The following is a 16,133-nucleotide window of genomic DNA, read 5'->3' as shown; positions in this document are numbered from 1 at the left end:
CCTGCATCCTCTCTAGTGGTCAAACATAATGTTACCCTTCTTGTCTTTCCTCACACCCATCCTGCAACTCTTAAGACAGACACCTCACCAGCTCTGTCTGTTGGGGAAGGAACCCTTTCTCCATGGACATGGCCAGCAATTGCTGTTGCTCCTCACTCAGCTCTGCAGAGGGTAGGGAAAGCAGATAGAGGGAGGGACAAGGGCATACTCTCTCTTCTAAGGCAGCTCTGCGAGCTGGGACTAACTTGTGTATATGCGTGTGTGTGTTGGGGGACAGCAGATTCACTATTTCCCCTCTACGAGAGGATGACAGAAGATTCCTGGAAAGATATATTCCATTTTTGGAAAATAAAGATGGGACTAGGTGGGTGCGCACCTTTTGCCTTTTCCTTGGAGAAGGGGACAACAGGATTTGGATTCTGATTCACTTTGCCTATGGTTTGGTATCCGAGCTGGCTTCCTGGGTGTGCGACCTGTCGTGTTGCTCATGGTGCCATACTTGGTTTAATGCTCTGCTGTTGCTATCGTGAATAATAATTCTTAATAATTTTTTAACAAGCAGCCCTGTATTTTCATTTTGTACTGGAATCCAGAGATTATGTTGCAGGTCCTGGTTGGTACCACTGGGCCTAATACAGTAGGCCTATCAGGCCCAGCAGGGACTGACCCCATCCCCACTCTGGGCCCTCACCAAGGAGAGCCCCCAGCAGGTAGAAAATGTAGCCAGCTGGTTGAATTTGCTAAAAGTTTCTTGCTGTCATTCGAGGACTGTGTCCCTGGCTCGGCACCAAGGATTCTCTGAACCACTGGCTCACTAAGATCCACTTGACAGAGATGGGAGTAATCCAGTTAGAGAGACAAGGGGCTCCCTGAGGGTGACGGAGCGGGTCTCCCCGCTCAGAGTGGGGACTCCCTCAGGGCAGCGGGCCAGCCTCTGCGACAGCCTAAATAAGCCTCCCTCGAGTGGACGTGTGGGCTGAGATCTTACTGGAGGAGGCAGGTCACGCCCCATCCAGCCACACTCGGCCCCAGGATGACCCAACCCCTCCCCTAGCCGTCTTAAGCCCCGCCTCTGGCACCCGCCTAGTGCCACCACCGTCGCCGGCTCTTACAGTCTGGCCCTCACTACTTCAGCACGGCCCCCAAGTTCCCCAACTTCTCCCCAGGCGACCTCGCCCCGCCCCCAGTCGTCTTAAGCCCCGCCTCTCGCCCGCTCAGTCCAGCAGTCAACACTCCAACCTTCTCCAGAACTCCCTCCTCACTCTGTCCCCGGCCTCCCGCAATCCCGCCCACTCTGCTCTGGCCTCGTCCCTGGCCCCGCCCCGCCCCGCCCCACTGTGTCCTCCAACTTCTGCAGCATCCGCGTCTGACGCGGCTGCGCCAGTCCTTCTCTTAGCTGCGAGGTCGGCTGTTCTGGGGTCAGGCCCTTCAGCGCCAGCAGCTCCTCCGCATCAGCCTGCAGCGCCCCAAACTGCGTGGGCTCCCGGGGGGCCAGCTCACGCCCGGACTGAGCTTTGGGTACAGCACAGTGGCGACCAGGGTTTAACCCACTCCGCCTGTTTTCACATGACTTCACCCAGCGAGTCCCTTAACGCAGGCACAGAGGCCCCCTTCTGGGGCTTGGCGTCCTGTGACCTCCCTCAAGTATCCTTTCCTAGGGAAAGATGATCAGGACAGAATCTAGTGTGGGATGCCCTGGGAGCTCAAATCCTTACAGTATTTTCCAAAAGGCATCGAGGTTACTGCAGAGGGGAATGGGACACTTCTGTCACCATAGCAAATGGAGAGACGGAGCACCAGACTGAGATCCCCAAGGGAAGAGGCATCCTCCTGCACCGTGGTGCAGCCCTAGGTGGGTTTAGCTCCAACCTGCCTGGAACAGCATGGGGAGGCTGGTGGCAGGGAGAGGACACCCAAGACATCCGTGGCTGGGATCCCATACATCACCATGTCCTGCCAAAGTCTGAGGGACTTCTCTGCAGCCCACCTGTCATCACACCTAGGTTTGGAGAAGGGGCTCTGGGCTTGAGTTCCTCACTTGACGTGTTTCTTTCCTTTGTGTCTTTGTGTCCCTCTTGCCTTCATAGACTTGGTCCACCCTTTCACTGCCCCGTCACATTATGGGGTGGGGAAGAGAAGAGTCCTTCAGCTTCTCTCACGTTTGGAAAGAAACATTTTCAGCTTCTGCTCCTTGAATGGGAGGATTTCTGTGGGGGCCAGAAGTGGGGCACTGGCTGTCACTGACACCCAACTCCTTGCCTTCCCTGGTTGGCTCCCCTACCACATAGTGTGGCCTCTGGGAGTGGGAGGAGTGATGGGAGGTGCACGCATTAGGGAGCCACACAGAAGGGGTTGGGAGGGGCCCAGGAAGGGGCTGAGGTCACCAGCTGTTATGGGGGCAGACCCTAAAGAGGAATGGAAGACCCCCACCTCCCAGATTTCGACTTGACTCCAGAGGCCAGGAGGCATGGGATGCACACTGGGCTGTCTGCCTCCCCTCCTCTCCCTCACATTCCGCCCAGCGTCCTCAGCTGTTCTCTCCAGTGATGATGGCTAGAGGCAGGTTGATGGTGGTGTTGGAACTGAGAGAGCCCTGGGGAAAGAGACAGGCAGTCTAGGGGGTGGGGGTTTGGAGTGAAATGAAGAGAGGGGAACTTGGCAGAGGGTGGGAAAACTCTGGCAGTGGGTGGAGCTTCAAGGGGAAAGCACCTGGGTTTTGCTCACAGATTCACCACCAAGTAGCTGGTGAACCACTGGACTTTTCCCAGGTAGTTTCCTAAACACTATGAAGTGGGAATTATAATAGCAATTTAGCCTACCTCACAGGACACGTGTGAGACAATAGATGGAAAAGTCCTTAGAAAAGAATGGTATTATGAAAGATGAAAACGCAATTATTAGGGGAACTGGATGAGAGGCAGGTATGGCTGAAAGAGGTACGTTAGGATGCCCTAATGACAGGCAAGGATGCAGGAGAGATTCCAGGACTGTGGGAGGGAAGGAGTGGGGGCAAGCATGTTATGTATGGGGATGGGGCAGAGAAAACATCTGGGAGATTGCCAACTTCGAACCTCCAGCAGTGAGGAGGGGAATGGAATGTCACATCCAGTCTTGCCCCCCTTCTCCAGGGTGGCTTCCTTCAGTGTCTCCACAGCCTCAGTCACCATGTACAGGTTCTCCCCACACTGCTGAAGCTTCTTCGGTTTCCTGTGGTGGGTGGGGTAGGGCCCTCTTCCTGTCCATGTCCTCCCTCAGTTGCATCCGTGGGTCTACCATTGTCTCTCCCTCTGTCCGTTCTCTTGGAAGGGGAGTGTGTGTGTATGTCCCAGAGGACAGGGGCCCTGTGGTTTCTAGTCCTGGTTCTTCCTTGACTCCCTGTGTGACCTCGGATAACTCACCATCCCGCTCTGAGCCCTTTTGTAAAATGAAGATCCCTGCCAGCTCTCACAGCCTGTGCAGCTTTGGGTTGGGCGTGCCCTCGGTGCCAGCCCCTCTCGGGCCTGGAATCCTCAACCTGCCTCCCCACCCCACTCTGCAGCTCACCTCTTCTTAGGTTTCTCAGATCATTCACAATACTGAGGGGTGTTTTTAACTTTTTATTAAAAATATAGCTAACATACAATATTATATGAGCTTCAGGGACACACCATAATTGTTCAACATTTATAGACCTAAAGAAGTGATCACCATGATAAGTTCAGCAACCCTCTGACACCACACTATGCCACCACAATGTTATTGACTCTATTCCCCATGCTGTACGTTACATCCCCATGACTTACTTGTTTTTTACCTGGAAATTTGGGCCACTTATTGCCCTTAACCTCCCCCCCTTTTTAATTTTTCAATTACAGTTTGACATTCAATATTATTTTATATTAATTTCAGGGGTACAGCATAGTGGTTAGACATTTATCTAATTTAAGAAGTGATGCCCCTGACTGGTCTAGTACCCACCTGGCACTATACACAGTTATTACCATATTGACTACATTCCTTATGCTGTACCCTACATCTCCATGACTATTTTGTAACTACCAGTTTGTACTTCTTAACCCCTTCACCTTTTTCATCCTGCCCCCATACCCCCCACCTATCACCCCAACAAATCTAGTACCCATCTGACACCATACATAGTTATTACAATATTATTGACTATATTCCTTATGCTGTACCTTACATCGCCATGATTACTGTGTAACAACCAATTTGTACTTCTTAATCCCCTCCCCTTTTTTCACCCACATCCCAACCCCCCTCCAATCTGGCAACCATCAAAATGTATTATGATTTTGTTTCTGTTTTGTTTGTTTGTTTATTTTGTTCTTTAGGTTCCACATATAAGCGAAATCAAATTGCATCTGTCTGACATACTCCAGTCAGCACAATACCCTCCAGGTCCAGCCATGGCACCATAGGTAACTGGAACCCATTTCCTTCCCTGCCTGAGCAATATTCCACTGTACATATGTACCACCTCCTCTTTACCTGTTCTTTCATCAACGGACACCCAGGCTGCCTGCACATCTTGGCCATTGTAAACAATGCTGCAATGAACATATGGATGCACAGGTCCCCTCAAAATAGTGTTTGGGTTTCTTTGGATAAATACCCAGAAGTGCAATTACTGGGTCCTTCTTTGTCTCTTGTTATAGTCTTTGTCTTAAAGTCTATTTTGTCTGGTATAAGTATAATTACCCCAGCTTTTTTGTTTGTTTGTTTACATTTTCATGAAATATCTTTTTTCCATCTCTTTACTGTCTTTCAATCTGAAGTGATTCTCTTGTAGGCAGCATATGTAAGGGTCTTGTTTTCTTATCCATTCGGCCCTCCTATGTCTTTTGATGTCTTTTAATCCATTTACATTGAAGGTAATTGTTGATAGATATGTAGCTATTGCCATTTTATTATTTATAATTTTGATCTTTTTTTTACCCCCCTGTCTTAAAGAAGTCCCTCTAACATTCCTTATAATACTGGTTTGGTGGAGATGAACTCCTTTATCTTTTTCTTGTCTGGGAAGCTCTTTATCTGTCCTTTGAATTTAAATGATAGCTTTGCTGGGTAGAGTAGTCTTTGTTGTAGATCCTTCTTTTCATTACTTTGAATACTTCCTGCCAATCCCCTCTAGCCTGCAAAGTTTCTATTGAGAAATCAGCTGACAATCTTATGGAGGCTCCCTTATAAGTTACTAGTTGCCTTTCTCTTGCTGCTTTTAGGATTCTCTCTTTGTCTTTAACCTTTGCCATTTTCATTATAATGTGTCTTGGTGTGGGCCTGTTTGGGTTCATCTTGTTTGGGGCTCTGTGCTTCCTGGGCTTGTACGAGGTCGGACAATTAAGTTCATGAACTCATCCTATAAAAAGTGCTACATACCTCATTGCTGAATATCACTATGGTCACCTTTGAAGTACTCCGCTTGGGAAGCTATGCACCAATGCCAGCACCTAGTCCACCCTTCAAAGCAATTTTGGAACTCTTTTTCTGGAATGGCCATCAGAGCTGTCATCATATTACCCTTGATGTCCTGAATGTCATCAAAATGTATTTCTTTCAATCTTTTCTTTATCTTTGGGTAAAGAAAGAAGTCATTGGGGGCCATATCAGGTAAGTAGGGAGGGTGTTCCAATACAGTTGTTTGTTTACTGGCTAAAAACTCCCTCACAGACAGTGCCTTGTGAGCTGGTGCATTGTCGTGATGCAAGAGCCATGAATTGCTGGCGAAAAGTTGAGGTCATCTAACTTTTTCATGCAGCCTTTTCAGCACTTCCAAATAGTAAACTTGGTTAACTATTTGTCCAGTTGGTACAAATTCATAATGAATAATCCCTCTGATATCAAAAAAGGTTAGCAACCTTGTTGCAACAAGTTCGCAAACTTAATTGTCAGACATCGTATGTCTATTTCCTTCACCGGATTAGGAAAGTTTACAGTCATATTTCCTCAAATAGGTTCTCAGTCCCTTGCTTTCTCTCTTCTCCTTCTGGTTGCCCCTATGATGCAAATGTTGTTACAATTGATGTTGTCCCTGAGGTCTCTTAAACTATCCTCATTTTTTTTTGGATTCCTTTTCTTTTTGCTGTTCCAATTAGGTGTTTTCTGCTACTTTGTCTTCCAAATCACTGATTCGATCCTCTGCTTCATCTAGTCTGCTGGTGATGCCTTCTAGTGCATTCTTATTTCAGTTATTGTATTTTTCACTTCTAACTGCTTCTTTTTTACGGTTTCTATGTCCTTTTTTATGCTTGCTACCTCTTTGTTGAAGTTCTCACTGAGTTCCTTGAGCATCCTTATAACCATTGTTTTGAATTCTGTCTCTGGTAGGTTGCTTGCCTCCATTTCATTTGGTTCTTTTTCTGGAGTTTTCTCCTGTTCTTTTATTTGGGATGCATTTCTTTGTTTCCTCATTTTGGCTGCCTCTTTGTGTTTGTTTCTATGTATGAGGTAGATCTGTTATGTCTCACAGTCTTGGCTGAGTAGCCTCATGTAGTAGGTGCCCTGTGGGGCCCTGGCATAGTCTCCCTGGTCACCTGCTCCAGGAGTGTCCCTTGTGTGGGTTGTGTGTGTCCTCCCGTTATAGTTGAGCTTTCATTGCTATTGGCACATCAGTGGATAGGATTGACTCTCAGGCTGATTGGCTGTGGGGTTTGGCCATGTCCTTAGCTTATGGGACTGCTGTGTGAGGGGCTTACCTCAGTGAGTGGGATTTGCCCCAGCAGACTCTGGTGCCTGTTGAGACCACCCTTTGTGTATGCTGCTTGTGTGGCTAATTGGGTGGTGCTCTGCGATGGTCTGAAGCCAACCTCCAGGTATGTTGGTTCTGAGGCCTCTAGGGAGGGGACCTGGTGCAGGCCCAGGTCACCCACTGCCTGTGACCAGCCGGGGACTACTTGGTAGGAGCTACAAAGTGATCTGTGTTTTTTCGCTGCCTGTGTTAAACCTGGAGGCATGTGGGAGAGGCCATGGTGTGAACTGAGGATGGCTGCCACCAGTACCAGGCCTGGGATAGCTCTGCAAAAAGCCAAGACACTTGCTGGCTACCTGCCAGAGCCCTGCTGCTACTTACTGGCTCCCTTAAAGTTTAGCCACTGATAAAGCCTCATGCAGTATGCGAGTTGGGTGAGGCAGAGTTTCAGGGAGTCACTAGAGTGGAAAGAGTTGTGCTCACCAGGTTACTGCACATTCTGGTTTGGGGCCAATACTGAGCCTGGAGCTACTCAGGAAAAGTCTCAGAGTACATCGAGGCCAGTTGTCACCCTCCTGGAGCCCGTGGACTCTGATAGTTTTCCAAGAAAGAGTGCAATGTGGGCAGGGCTGGCTGCTCTCAGAGAAAGTGTCTCCGGGATTGGGGGAGTTGGGTAGGGCAGGGTCCCAGTGAGTCAGCAGGGAGGAGACCTGGAACTCACCAGACCAATCAGATTCAGATTTGGCCAGAAGTGTAGGGGGCGGGCTGAACACATTAAAGATGGCGGCCATCTGCCTGGCTGCATGGGAGAAGGACCCCACACAGGGAAAATGGCAATTGTCCTCCTACCCTGGCCTCAAAGCCACATACCTCAGTCTGTTCCCCCTATGCCTCTGACTGCCTCCGAGTCATCGTTCCTCCACTGGAGCCCAAGGTGAGTGCCTGCAAGTGAGTGAGTCTATGTGTGGGTCATTTAAGAGAACATCTGGGTTTCCAGCAGCCTTCTGTCCCACACGGATTGTTGGAATCCCTACTGTTTTTCACAGCCAGATGGTGTGGGTGCTCCTCTTCCTGGAGTGTGGCTGGGTCCTTCGCTCCTCTAGGGAGAACCTTCGAGGCTGAGGTATCCCTTCCTCTTTTTAACCACCATATGGAGGTTTGGGACCAGCCCGTTTTGGGACCAGCCAGTCTTGACATGGCTTCTTCTTTATATCCTTAATTATAAAACTTCTGTTCAGCTAGACTTCAGTTGGTTCTCCAGGTTGATTGTTCTATAATTTAGTTGTAATTTTAATGTGTTCATGGAAGGAAGCTATCATGGTGTTTATCTACTCTGCCATCTTGGATCTCCTGTGACAATGCTGAGATTTTGGATGTCCAGGGAGTTTTGACATTTGCCACCGACTATGACAGAGATATTCACCAGGAGACCTGAGAGTGCAGTCTTGGTGATCTTGGAGTCTTTTTTTGGTTCTACAGGACAGACGTGCCTGTGTGCTTGTTTCCACACATCCCTGGAAGGAAACCTTCCTTGATTGATTCTTCATGATAAATTGACCCGACCCCAAAAGTGAATGAGAATTGAGGGCTGACCGCAAACATTAGTTTTATTAGGGGGACTTGAGGTTTTTATTTTGTGTTCTAAAAGAGAAAGATAGTAATCCTCATAAGTGCAGAATTGAGTATTGTGACTCAGAGAAGATAAACTGGATTCCATGAACCTGAGGCAGGCACGTGGGTTGTTGTTTGTGATAGGACATTAAACGGGACAGAGAGATATGAATGGAGAAGAACCATAATGTGCTGAGTCCAAGTGCTGGAGACTCCAGAGCCATCTTCACCTAACCAAGGGGCTGTCCTGACCAAGACTTTCTCTGCACAGCCCCAGGGACAGATCTTGGACCCATGGGAGGAGGGAACAAGGAAACAGGCCAGGTAGAATGAGCATTTCCAACAATTGTTCTTCGTTATTTCCTTCAGCCCTGATAGAAAGGAAACTTTCTCAAATGCATCACCTGCTTCCTGTCCCTGAGAGTGGATGTTCTGAGATTTGACCTTTTCTGCAGGTAACTCAAAGTCAGAGTGATTAATAATATGCATTTTGCCAATGCTCAAAGGTCCCTATCCACACAGGGCCATTTAGAGGACACTAAAGGCCTTACTGCAGTGCTTTTTTGAGTTCTTGTAAATACTTTAAATAATGTCCCTCCCTGCTGTCAGGCTGTCATTTCTCACTGCTGTTATTCTGACTATCTATAATATACTTTTTGCTACTTCAGATATATTGTTTCTAACTTGTTGTATGCAGGAAAACATAGTTCCAAAATTATTAGAAGCCTATGTAAAATAAGATTTTAAAACTGGGTAAAATAAATGGATTCTGAACGAGTGTTCCTGTGAGCAAAGTATATGAACCTTAGTAGGTGTTGGCTTTAGGTGACCCTTCTGGGCTCACATGGCTCTTGCGCACACCTTGTCACCCTGGCTAGTATTAATGATACACTAATCTGTCAGGTCCCCAAGGATGGGCACCATGGCTTCCTCATTGTGTCTGTAGTGCCTGCCACGTAGTAGTAATTCGAGTGTTTGTTGAATGAATGAGTGGACTTGTGGTGGCATCTGCTTTGGCAGTGTGGACACCTTGCTCTGCTTTGTTTGCTTCATCGCGGGGTTGGGGCAACATTCCTCCTAGACAGGCGAGGTTGCTGGGGACAGTCCCAGAGAGATGAACGTGTTTTTTGTTGGAACTCCCCTTAGTCTAATGGAGAGGCACAGTCCCTCCCTTTGGGATAAGCTACCTGTGTTCCTTCTGGCTTTGATGTTGGCATCCCTCACTCTGTAGACAAGCTCAGTGTTGCTCTTGAAATGTCTGTACGTGAGCCCAAGACAGGAAGGGTGGGGCTGTGCCCTATCCGTTGCTCCTTAACTGCCTCCCTCAGCAACTTGGTATATTCAGTTTGCTCCTCTATTCGTTTCCTTTTGTAGAGAATGAGGCTTTGTAGGTGCTTCAGTCTCTGTGTCTGGGGTATGTTTGGGTCTCACCAGTTTCAGAGCTCTTCAAAGAGAAAGGACCCTGTTTCTTCCATTAGCTTGGGAGTCCCCTGAGAGTTAGGTTTATATCTCTCCCCCTCCGACTGGAGGCTCCTTTCTCCGCTACTCCATAGGACAGGAAGAAGCTGGTGGTGGAAGGGCTGAGTGAGGGACTTCTCCTCTTCCCACGCTTACACACAGCCTGCTGGCTCCGGGTGCTGCGTGGAGAGGACAAGAAGGGGCCTGTCCCAAGCCTCCCGAGTTCTTGCCTCAGAGCTAGACCAGGTGTGTAGCTGGGCTCTCTTGGCACCTGACAGCTTTGTACCTGGCTCCAGTACATTCCAGTGGGAGAGGCTGGTTTTGACTTAGTGCCTCCCCCTCTGCCTTTACAGGTACCAGGCAGATGGGCCAGAAGCAGGCAGCAAAAATGAGGCCATCCAGCTGCCTTGCCACGGCCTGGGAGGCATCTCAGAATACGGGTCCTATGATCCCTGATCTCTAGCAGAGATAAGGATGGGGGTGAAACCAGTTATGCTACCCCTTCCTGCCTGCCCAGTGGACAAGTACAACCCACAGGCCAGGGTGCTGAGGGAAGGGCTTAGGGGTTCAGCAACTGTTGTTCTAGGTGCAGGTGTCTCTGAGTCTGTGGAGGCCCTGTTCTTTCCAGTCTTCTGCAATGTGCTGAGCTGGAGCTACAGCTTCTGAAGCCCCCTTCCCACCAAATTCTGACTCAGAGACCCTAACTGGCTGGCCTGCAGGGGTTCTCTCCCTGGGGAGGGGAGCCAATGAAGCATCTCCCCTGCTACCTCCTCAAGCCCCCACTCATGTTCCCTCTTCCTTTTGCCCTGTCCTAACTCCAAACAGGAAAAGGAATTTGAGCCAGATGGGGCCATGGAGATAACTTGTGGAATATTTATTATCCAGGGCTCTGGGACTCCTCCTGACCAGGCCTCTAGGCAAAGCTTCCCTCCCTGGATCCTTTCTCATCTGAGAATTGGGGATAAGTGACAGGGTAGGGGAGCTGACTCTGCAGACCTTAACGGCTCGGTCCCTGCTGCTCAGGATGGCAGGGAGTCCAATGAGGCTCCAGGAATGGGCACCAATGGTAGCAAGGCGAGGCCCCGCCTGTCCCCCACCCTTCCACCCCCACAGGGCTACACAGTCTATTTCCCAGGCCCCAGTGCGACCTGGCCCCGCCTGATTCCGGTAGGGGTGGGTGAGCAGAATGGGGCAGACTGAGAGTGGCAGGGGAAGGACTGATGGAGGCTTTGATAGGTACAGGCCAGGATTCCAAGACCCAGGCCAGGGTGTGTCTGGGGTGGACGGTCAAAGCTGCAGCCTGAAACTTCTCACGCCCTAATTCCTTCCCTGAGCACCCCTGGAAGTAGGGAGGCCAGGGAGAAAAGGATGGGGGGGCGGTGTCCCAGGTTTTTCTGAGATGAGTCAAGTGGAGGCTTCCTGGCTGATATGAGGGAGTTCAGCCTTGGAGTGGTGGGAGGGGCCTCAAGGGTGGAGAAGGTGCTGGAAAGAAGACAGGGAAGTCAGGATGGGTCAGAGGGACCAGGGAGGTGACACATTCCCCTTTGCTACTACTTGAGTGGCCACCCAGTCAGCCCAGGCTCTGCCCTAAGTGGAGTGGAACCCTGGTTCAATGATGCTTATCTTTAGTTTCTAGTGGGGCTCCTATAAGCTTCCTCAAAGCGGCTGTGTCCTCCATGGAGGCCACATGGGCCGATCATCCTTCTTGGGGGCAATAGACAGGATGTGTTGACCCCTATGGGTCTCTTGAGGGCCTATTTGGTGACAGGGATAGCTCATACAGCCCCTTGCTTCAGCCAACTTGGTCTCTACCCCTTTACCCCCCACCAAGAATTCTTTTATTAACTTTGAACACATCTAGTTTCTCCCTATCGCCTGCTCAGACTCCTGATGAGAGAAAAGAAGATTGCCAAGAGGGTAATAGCTCCCTCTCCCTTTGCTTCCTGTGCCCTTCCAGCAGGCTGGAGACTGCCAGCTGATGACTGATGCCCAGACATTGCCCTCCTCCCTCCAGGCCCCCTCCATTCCCCATCCTTCCAGTTCCGGCATCATTAATTCATAGGCCCTGGCATCCCTAGCAGATAGACTCTAGTGTCAGGAGCTGAGTGTCTAGTGCCAGGTAGGAGGGGAGAGAGGAGTTGGCCTCCAGCCCAGCAAGAGCACCCACCACCAAAGTGGCAGTGGAGGTGGTGGTGAAGGTCCCAACACCCTCCCATTCCTCACTGCGAGGCCACACACATTCAAGAAAAGGAGCTCTAAGAAAGAGATCAAGGGCATTAATAAAAATGACTTTATTGAGTTATCCTGGGGTGGTGTTCTGGGGGTGAGAGACCTCCTAGTCTGCTCCCCCGACGCCAGCTCTCCAGGAGTGACCCATCTCCATCTCAGGCATAAAGGAGACCACTTCACCCCCAAGAGAAAGAGTTTAGGAAACCCTTCAGTGTATAAAGGAAAGGCAGAAAGATGGGGAGCCTCTAGGAAAGGAAGCAGGGGTTCCCCAAAAGGGGTTCCCCAGGGGTTCCCCAAAAGAGAGTACAGGGAGAGGAGCCTGGGGCTAAGAGAGAGGCAAGAAGTGAGGGGGGAGCTTCTCAGTAGAGGTGAGAGAGAAGAGAGGAGGAGCCCACAGGATCCGTCTCAATCTGGCCACACCCCAACTTTCTGACCTCACCTCCAGCTTGTTCCCACCCTCCCCTCGCCCCTTTTTGCACCCTCTATTCCAGCCCTCAGGTAGGTCTTGCTGCTGCCCAGACATTCCAGGTTGTTTTCCATCTTCTTTGCTTTTGTCCACCACCTTTCAGCTAAGGTCCTCCCTCTTCTCCTCAAAGCCCTTCTCATCCTTTAAGAGTCAGTTCAAACATCTGTACAGCACAGCGAACCCTTCGAGGTCACCTCAGCCAGGCAGGGTCTCCCTCCATGCGCCCACAGCTGCCTGCTCCTACTTCTGAGCTGGCACACGTGTCACCCACTGTCATTCTCTGTTCTGTCGTCTCCCTACCACTATGGACTTGGGAGCTTTGGACTTCTGAATCTAGAACAATCTGGGCCCAGAGTAGACACCAAAAGTACACACCAAAACTCCAGGCACCAAAGATAGTGTTGGTTGAGAGAGACAGGAGTTTCGGGGAGACAGAGGAGGAAAGGCGGTGGAATTTGGGGGATGCGACGGGGCTGCGGAGGAGGCAGAGGGGGTGAGAGGAACACAGAGAGCACAGGTGAAGGAGTGGGGGTGTGGGGCCGGAGAAGAGGACCCTGGCCTCACAGCACTGTGCTGAGGGTGGAGGAGCCATCGGAGCGCATCGGCAGCACAGGGGCCCGCTTGAGGGGACGTCGGGTCTCATCCCGATTCTGCCACACGTAGTGGGTCAGATAAGCCACCACCAGGGTCAGCCAGCCCCCCATGGTGACCAGCAAAGCCACGTCAGTGCCCCGCCGGGCCCCGCCCCGCCCCGGCCCACACAGCTCTTCCTCCCCTGCCAGTGGCAGGAACTCCTGCCCCACGAGGTCTGGTCGGGCTCCTGAGCCACACACGAGGCCTGTCCCAGTGCCCGGTACCAGCCTCACCTGTCTGAGCACCTCCTGGAGGGCACAGTCGCAGTGCCATGGGTTGGCAGACAGGTTCACTTGGGTCTGCAGCCCCACGAAGGCCTCCACGGGTACCGAGGCCAGCTGGTTGGCAGAGAGGTCGAGGTGCCGCAACGTGCCTTCCAGGCCCTGGAAAGCAGCCCCTGAGAGGTGGGCAAGGACATTATGGGATAGATCCAGCTCCTCCAGAACAGGCAGGTGTTGGAAGGCACCAGCTGGCACTGACGCCATCTGGTTGGCATCCAGGTAGAGCTTGCGGGTGTCGTTGGGGATGCCGGTGGGCACGGCACTCAGGCCTGCCTGGCTGCAGCGGAACGTCCGCTCACCAGCTTCCTCTGCCACGTAGCAGCCCTGGGGAGGTAGTTGGGGGCTGGGCATGGTACCCCCTGTGCCCAACACCAGCAGGAGGGACAGGAGGTGACCAGCTGGTGGGAGCATGGCCATAGGTTGGCATAGTCCTGGAGTGGAGTAGAATCTGGAAAAGAAAAAGCCCGATAAAGGAAGTGTGAGTCGAGAGCATTCCCTACTGCCAGCTCTCTCTTTCTGAGGTCCCCCTGGGGAGTCTCTTTGGACTGGAGCCCCTCCTTTGGGGACTCTCTCAGGCCTGGGTGAGAACTTTGCTTCCTCTTTGGGGTCTAGGGCTCCTCATTCGGGCCCTTTGGGTAACAGATCCCCTGGGTCTGAGACTCTTTTAGGGTCTCTGATTCTGGGGCTAATCTATGAAGTCTCTTGGTCCAAGGCCCTATTGGTCATTCTGGGTCTGGGGGCTTCTAAGTTTATGCTTCTGAGTTTAGTCCCTCATTGGACTAAAGTCTTTTTCCACCATCCTACCTGGGTGGCTGCCAGGTGGGCCAGGTAGGCACCAGAAGGCCGGTTGGCACTAGTGTGAAGGAGACAAAGAGGACAGATCAGCAATAGGACTTTAGGGCATCCAGCTAGGCTAGGTGACTAAGGCCCCACCTCTGTGCCCAGCCACCCGTTTTCCTGGAGCATCCACCCCTCTGCCTGCCCCAGCTTTGTCTTCTCCACCTGCTCCTTCCTCCCTCATCCTCTCCCTCCTCCGCCCAGCCTCTCACCCCATTGGTGGGAGAGCTTGCTCCTTGGCTGCCCTCTCCCAGGAAGTAGCCTCCCTGCTGCTCCGCTCTGGAGACCCGCTTCCTCCTCCAGAAGTCCTGCTTGCTCATAGCTGCTGGAAGTTGGGGGCTGGGGCCCAAGAGTGTTGAGTTTCCTGGCATGTGACTCTGGGCCCCAGGTGTCAGATACCTGAGCCATGGCCTGGCCAGACGATGCCAAGAGAGGGCAGATCCTGGACCCTGATGAACTCTGCCTGGGGAGACAAGGCCCCAGTTTCATTCCCTGCCTTGGGCTCCCCTCCCAAGGCTTTGCCGTTGCCATCTTCCATTCTTCCTCTCCCAGCTGGGGCAGAGACTCTTCCTCCCAGAGCCTGTGTCCCTTGCCCAGAGCCTGGCCAAGCAGAAGGACCCCGTTTGGCAGGCCTGCAGGGCAGAACTGGGGTGGGCCCCATCTCATGTCTATTGCCTCCGGCAAGCTGGCTCCCTCCAGCTCCCTTCTTCCCCCACTCTCCTTCTCTGCCCTTCTACCACGCCCTTTTTCCATGATGAGCAAACTGGCCTTGGCCTTTTCCTTGGAAGACTTGTCTCTAGAGCAGCTCGTCTTTGGCTCCTCATAGAGCAGCTCTCTTGCCTGAAGGGCAGCACTGTGGTTCCGTTTTAGTTTGTTCTCTGTGCTGTTGGTAGGTGGCTCCTCTAGGAGTTGGAAGGGGTTCTTCAAGGTGCCTGAAGTCTGATATTGTTGCCTACAAGTTTTCCTGCCGATTTTATGTTCTGGATTAGAGCTGACTCAGGTTCTCTCAGTTTGCTGGGGCCCAGGGTTCCCAAGTGGGTCCTTTTCACTCTCCCTTGTGCCTGAGAGCCAAGGAGGGCTGGGTTGACTTATTCCCCAGGGCCTCTTGATCCCACCCACCATTTGCAGCCCATGCCACTGCATTACACAACCCTCTCTTAATGTTCACTGAGTCGTGGAAGGGAACAGAAGAGCGGGATGTCACAGAAACTTGCACAGAGGAGGCTGAGGTCATATGCCATGGAGACCTCTTTGAGAAGGAAAACCTTGCTGGATTTTGTAAGAGACTACAGATGACCAGAAACACACACAATTGCAGGGCCCAGTAGAAAAATGAAAGGAGGCCCTTGTTCAAAGACTGTTATGAATATCAAGATGGCAATAGCAGATCGCAAAACCAAGTGCAGGCGTGGCGCCCTGTGCAACTGCACAGGTCACATGCCCATGAAGCTGGCCCTGTAGGTGACCTTTGAACAGGCAGTTTCAGAAGCGTGATGGGGGCCAGGATGAGACGGTAGGAAACCAGATGATGTCATCGCTGGGGATGCACTCAACACTGACTCATTCTCATGACATCAATAGGGCATTTCTCACAGTCACATTTGTCCAAGGAATCAGATAAAACGCGTTTTCTATACTTGGGCAGGAGAAGTGAAACGTTTGTCTGTGGGTTGCTTGTTAGACCAGGCACTGTGCCACTGAATACTTCAGTGTCCATTGCGATTGTAGCTGGACGTGGAATAGAATGCATGGAGACCCTGTCCCTCCCACCGCTCTTCTCTTACACTGGGCGGGGGCTTTAGCTAAGACACCAGAGTTGAGCCTGGCTGTCGATGGAGTTATCTCCTTGTCAGACGAGGGCAGCTGCCAGCGTGGGACTGGGGTGCCCTGCACAGCAGCTGCAGGAGAAGCGGCAGTCCACACACAGAGGAGA

The 16,133-nt window shown here is 51.4% G+C and overlaps 1 protein-coding gene across 1 annotated transcript; it reads right to left on the bottom strand.

Moving 5' to 3' along the window:
• Nucleotides 1–12,466: 12,466 nt before the first annotated feature.
• LRRC3C (leucine rich repeat containing 3C) lies at nt 12,467–14,520 on the bottom strand. The gene is made up of 3 exons (XM_033090145.1): nt 14,413–14,520; nt 14,168–14,235; nt 12,467–13,811 (listed from the first exon to the last, which is right to left on the bottom strand). Exons 1-3 carry the CDS (start codon nt 14,518–14,520, stop codon nt 13,010–13,012), a joined length of 978 nt encoding a protein of 325 aa, XP_032946036.1. The 3' UTR covers nt 12,467–13,009.
• Nucleotides 14,521–16,133: the final 1,613 nt, after the last annotated feature.

Source organism: Rhinolophus ferrumequinum, chromosome 21 (assembly GCF_004115265.2).
Source record: "Rhinolophus ferrumequinum isolate MPI-CBG mRhiFer1 chromosome 21, mRhiFer1_v1.p, whole genome shotgun sequence".
NCBI classification, from domain to species: Eukaryota; Metazoa; Chordata; class Mammalia; order Chiroptera; family Rhinolophidae; genus Rhinolophus; species Rhinolophus ferrumequinum.
The sequence above is the reverse complement of the archived record's forward strand: the minus strand, read 5'-3'. Positions and strand labels throughout refer to the sequence as shown.

Excerpts from the sequence above, each read along its gene's own strand:
- LRRC3C (XM_033090145.1), bottom strand. The coding sequence starts at position 14,520 with ATGAGCAAGCAGGACTTCTGGAGGAGGAAGCGGGTCTCCAGAGCGGAG. Across the intron at positions 14,236-14,412 it reads CAAGCTCTCCCACCAATGGG|TTTGTCTCCTTCACACTAGT; the intron begins GTGAGAGGCTGG and ends TGATCTGTCCTC. Across the intron at positions 13,812-14,167 it reads CCCACCTGGCAGCCACCCAG|ATTCTACTCCACTCCAGGAC; the intron begins GTAGGATGGTGG and ends TTTCTTTTCCAG.